The sequence below is a fragment of the Pinus tabuliformis genome, chromosome 9, assembly GCF_031772625.1.
Source record: "Pinus tabuliformis cultivar Carrire ecotype Pingquan chromosome 9, CPIR1, whole genome shotgun sequence".
NCBI lineage: Eukaryota > Viridiplantae > Streptophyta > Pinopsida > Pinales > Pinaceae > Pinus > Pinus tabuliformis.
This window is the reverse complement of record NC_142307.1, coordinates 123,860,044-123,865,477: the sequence shown is the minus strand read 5'-3', so window position 1 is coordinate 123,865,477 and position 5,434 is coordinate 123,860,044. Positions and strand designations below refer to the sequence as shown.

Genomic DNA, 5,434 nt, shown 5'->3' with positions numbered 1-5,434 from the left:
AAGTTTGTATATTTGCAGACAACTTTATACAAACTGAAAATATAATATAGACAACTTTATACAAATTGAACTCTAGTGCATTGCATATTTGGGAACATTTTGAATCTAAATTGGACTTGCTGTCACTGACCAATGCTAACAACTTCATACAAACTCAACTTTACTGGATTATAAATTTTGAAAATATTTTGAAATATGATATAAAGAGTGACGTCAAATCAATTGTTTGATCTCCCTCTATCCATCAAATTCCAAAGTTCAATTCCAATATATCTCTGTAATCAAGATAAAGACGCGCGTATAATAATATAAACTTTGTGAATGAAATAACCGAACTTAAATAATTGTGATCACATTGATAAAAATAGTAGTTTCTCAGCTACTCATACAATTAACAACATACACATACCAGATACAAAAATTCAAACTCTTCATGTTGGGTAGGAAAAAGAATATGGAGATCATCATTTGCTTCCACCAAAATTTTCACTGGAAGAATGAGATGGCATTGTTTTCAGTCCATAGCTGTCTGTACATTTGCGATGTAATCGTTGGGCACCAAAAAGACGTCATGAAGCGAAAAATGCATCATATTTAGGCATTTAGCTAATACTTAGCGGACTCCAGAATAGGGCTGGTTATTACAGATTGAATTAGGCTGAGAGCTCAAAGTAGACCGAGATCGGGCTGATGAAGAACCCAAATGAAATCTCAACTTTCAACTTTGTTTAGATGCATGAGCAATGACCCATATATTGCTCCAGTCATCCTTGTCATCTTCTAGATGCAACTCAGACCATGGCCAAGCGGACTGCTGCTGCTCAAAATTTGTACTACTCAATTCTGTAATCGTACAGCCAATGCTGTTGTTATTGTTACCATTATAAGGGAAACCCTGAAGAACCTCCTCAGGGACTTGTGCAGGGCATAATTCCTCAGACCTAGGGAACTCCTCAGGGGCCTTATGTTCTATCTGGTCCATCGTCATATCAGTGAAACATGAGCGCCACTCAGCTGGTGCAGAATTGCACTGTTGGGAACCATTATCCTTATCTTTATCACTTGGGTTCAAGGACTCATGACAACCAAGTTGTGTTGAAGCAGAGCACAAGGAAGAAACTGAACTAGAGGCTCTGGGAGTCTTAGGAATTCCAGAGGATAAAACATGACTGGGATGACTTTGATCAAACACATTGTATGAATCGTTACACCTCTTATTGATTGTGCTACTGTTAGACTCCTTCCTGAAGGCCTTACCAGCTTCTGAATTCCATATCTTTAAGAAATAATCAGTGGGTGCATTATCATTATCTATCCTGACCATTTCCACTGTGTTATTGTTCTGGTAACCAGCAGTAACATAAGAGGATATCAGCTGTGATTCTCTCGCCAGCCGAGCTTCTGCATCGAGTCTTGCATTTTCCCACTGTGCCGTGTGCCTCGTCAGGGCGAGAGACTCGAACCCATGTGGAGCAGTGGAATTGACTTCTGCTCGGGGTGCATGAGTCGAGGGATCGAGTCCCATCTTCAACAAACGCTTCTTCAGATGGGTATTCCAGAAATTCTTGATCTCGTTGTCTGTTCTCCCAGGGAGCTGTGACGCTATGCTAGACCATCTGCAAGCATGGGAACAATAAATAAATAATGAGGACTACTCTGGCTCTGTCAGATTAAAAATCTAACATGGCAATTCAGACTATATGGAATAATTAAATTGTTTCTTTGTTTCGTTACCTGTTTCCAAGAATTGCATGTAACTGCATAACGGTCCGCTCTTCTTCTTCTGTAAACAAGCCTCGCTTAATATCAGGTCTCAGATAATTCGTCCAGCGTAAACGGCAGCTCTTCCCACAACGAAGAAGCCCTGGATATATACAGAATTAGCAGATATAGACATAGAATAGAATTTCACACAGATTTAAACAGAAATTTCCCCAATAATTTTATTTACGTCCACATGCAACCCTCTAAACCATTACACACATATATTCATATAAATTCACAAAAGAATGAAACCCACTTATTAGTTTTGAACTTGTTCTACAGGGATAAAAATTCATATTGATTGTAGATTTCGAAAATATTAAGGGGTTTGTTTCTTGATTTTAAAAATATTAAGGGATTTGATTCAGAAGACAAAGTCAAATAATTAACCCCTCTTTTGTTAATTAAATCTCTAAATATTTTGAATATTTTAATTTTTCAGAATCTGCCATACAAATAAAGATGCCTTTTCTACACACTTTTCTATATATATTAACTTCTCTGTTCTATAAGGTTTCGCTTATTCCAATTGCAAAGTCCAAAAATAAAGTCAAACAATTAACCTCCCTTCTGTTCATTAAATCCCAAGATATTCTCAGTAGCTCTAAGGATACCTGTTCCGCACACTTCCATGTACAGAAATTCTGAAAAATATGTGTCAAAACTACATCAAACAAATATAATTCTATACAGATCAGACATGGGTGTATGTACAGTGTATATAAAAATACATATTACAGACCAGCAAGCTTGGGAAGAGCACGCCAACTCCCATGACCATTCTTCTGAATGTAATTAACAAGAATTTGGTCCTCCTCACAAGTCCAGGGACCCTTCTTCAACGCAGATTTTTCACAGCACGGAATTCTACCCATATTTTCCACTGAGAACCTAGATCCAAATTGTGATATTCCATATATAATGTGCTTGCCTGCAGATCCAAAGCTTTATATTCCGATTTTAATGTGTTTCTTGCATTCCGAAAGCTACAGATCTTTACCCAATTTCACCCAATAATGATATTAACAATAATATGCCCATGTGATCTCCTCTGCAACTGCCAGTGGTATATATTGATCTCAAGTGACGGTAAGGGGATACAGGAGGAAAAGTGGGGACCGAGAATATTAAATGACCATGGGTAATTGCAAAGAAATTCAAAGGTAAGGCCATTGTTATAGCAGAGAACTGGCTCAGTTCATCTTGAAGAATGAAAAGAAAAGGCAATAACACCTTTTGAATATCATAGACTACTAAAGCTTTAAAGTTTGAAACACCCTTACTAAATCTAGTGTGTACCTCCATTACTGCCGGAGAGTATTATGATATTTAGAGTATATTTCCAGTAGGGCCCGAGAAAATTATGCTATTCTCACTCTCTGCAAATTAAACTACCAGCTACCCAGCTTTTTAAGCCACTAGCGACCACCCAAAGACTTGAACCAGTGCCTGTCTGATACTCAAATTCAAAAGGGTTTCGCCATTAAAGCAACGTACGCAAGGTAGCTATGAATTTAGTGTGTATCCTTCCCCAGAAAATTGGTATTATTGATTTTGTCTGCTCTGTTAAAGGCATTTGTTCCTCAGTTTGACCTGGGTGACAAAGTCTATGGTTCCTTTTTGGGCAAAGTTCTTATACGGACAAGGTCATAAGAGTTTCCCATTTGTGCCCAACGCATGTAAATATTATCAATACCAATTTGTAACAAGTGCACAATAATTTTCCAGGTCGCAACAGTTAGGGCCACATGTTAATGAGAGGTACCTTTCATCCTCCCTTACTCCAGGCTGCCAAAGGTTTTGGCGGGTAGGGTCAGTTTTGTTTTATCCACTTGAATGACTACAGAAATTAAATTACCTTTTGATGCTATGGCCCAGTTGTTAGGGTCACTATGCGCTGTTGTTCTTTGGGGTGGTGGTCCTAAGGTTTTGCATTAAGAGGGTGCTCTTGTTTTATCCATTTGAATGACTTCCCATCACGGGGTTTATCTTTTGATGGGTAAGATTTATAGTTAATGCATTGATTTTTGTTACATCAAAGGGACCCTCAATGCCATCAAATTTAAAGATATATTGTTAATTTGTATTATTAAAAATTTGGTTTTAAAAAAAATATATTATATTAAAATAAAATGATAAGTGTATAATTTAATAATGTTGATAGGTATGTTTATAAGAGTTATCTTTAAGTTATTTATGCTTTTTAAATTAATTAATTAAAGAAAATGTCATATCAATACTTGTCATATTTATAAGTGACATTGATATCTCATGGTATTGGCCTATGGTATTGCAAAACAAATTATTTACAATTTTTGTATTCAGGTTTATGTGATCCATAATAAATTAAGCAAAGTCTTTCGGTAGAAATCACATAATAGAAATTTTTAGAGGACGTGTTTCAACCAACAAGTGTGATTCATCATTAGGACTAGATAATGAACCACACTTGTTGGTTAATTTCTCTTATGTGATTTCTACAGAAAGACTTTGTTAAATTATTTGCAAGTCAAGAATTTCACATGGTAAAGTGGGGGGTGAATCTCCATAGTTAAGAATATTGTTTAACTCATATAATTCTTTTAATAGTAATAATAATAATTTAAATAAAGTTATAATTTAGTTAATTTTTATGATTTTTTTTTATAATGTAGGCAAGGGTAAGTGTTTTGATGCTATCATGTATTAATGCCTATCGATATTTATCAACCATTTAATTTATATAGCTAGGCTCTTTATTTTCTTGTTTGTTAGGTAATGTGAGTTTTGAGATGAGTGACACACCTAACCTGTGGTTTGAGTAGTCTCAAAGGCATCTAAGCCATCAAAATCTCCTGGGGAGCATACTTGGTTTGGGCCACACTAGCCCTTAGCATGGTTGGATTTTTTCCCATGGAGTTTCAAATCGGTGACCTTTTCACCACAAAGTGCCTTAACAGAACACCCTGTCACTGTCTATTCTACGCCCCCTGAACATAATTGCACTCTTTATTATATGAATGTTAAGTGCATAATTTTAAGTGTATGATTTTTTTTTCTATGTGGTTCACGAACCCTAGAGATTGGTAACCCACTATATCCACATAATGCTTATACTAGGAAAATCCACCCAAAATGATCACTTCTTGTCAACTTCACCACAGAGCCCAATCCCAAGAGTGTCGAGAAAATCAAACTTGTGACCTCTCAATAGCAAAGGTTCTTTAACTACGAGAACTCGACTAATTACGCTAACATTGAGTTTTTTTTAAATATATAGTTTATGTAGTTAAAAATTTAGTTTTTTCATAAAAAATATGTCTAAATATCAGCATAGATCCATCTTAAATACCAATCTAATCCAATTTGTTTAGGTGCAAATTTTTTTATGAGCAGACATTATTTAAATGTTTTGTATAGTTATTTAATTTTTTAATTTTAGTTTTTTTAGATTTTTTTTATTTTGGATCTAATTTCTTCACGTGCAATTTTTTTTATGAGCCAACATTATTTAAATGTGTTGTATAGTTTTTTTTGGGTCGATGTGAGCAAAATTTCAACTTTGATGAAGACAGATAAACGTTACACATCATAGTGGGTTGTAGAATGAGTTTTTGGGCTCAATAATGTGAGATGATTGGGTGGAAAAGTTTTTAGCTATTTGAAAAGAAAAAATGAATTTGTAATCTTA

General features: G+C 35.3%; 1 protein-coding gene across 1 annotated transcript; it reads right to left on the bottom strand.

Annotated features, from left to right (window-relative positions):
• Nucleotides 1-450: 450 nt before the first annotated feature.
• LOC149147400 (transcription factor MYB17-like) lies at nt 451-3,396 on the bottom strand. The gene is made up of 3 exons (XM_089439475.1): nt 2,507-3,396; nt 1,735-1,864; nt 451-1,616 (listed from the first exon to the last, which is right to left on the bottom strand). The coding sequence occupies exons 1-3, from the start codon at nt 2,637-2,639 to the stop codon at nt 719-721; spliced, it is 1,161 nt and encodes a 386-aa protein (XP_089295601.1). The 5' UTR covers nt 2,640-3,396; the 3' UTR covers nt 451-718.
• Between the last annotated feature and the right edge of the window lie 2,038 nt (nt 3,397-5,434).

What these genes read in the sequence shown, in the direction of transcription:
- LOC149147400 (XM_089439475.1), bottom strand. Translation starts at nt 2,639, where the DNA reads ATGGGTAGAATTCCGTGCTGTGAAAAATCTGCGTTGAAGAAGGGTCCC. An exon ending in TGCTCTTCCCAAGCTTGCTG is followed by an intron (nt 1,865 to 2,506) that starts GTCTGTAATATG and finishes GTATATATCCAG; the next exon opens with GGCTTCTTCGTTGTGGGAAG. An exon ending in CATGCAATTCTTGGAAACAG is followed by an intron (nt 1,617 to 1,734) that starts GTAACGAAACAA and finishes CCATGCTTGCAG; the next exon opens with ATGGTCTAGCATAGCGTCAC.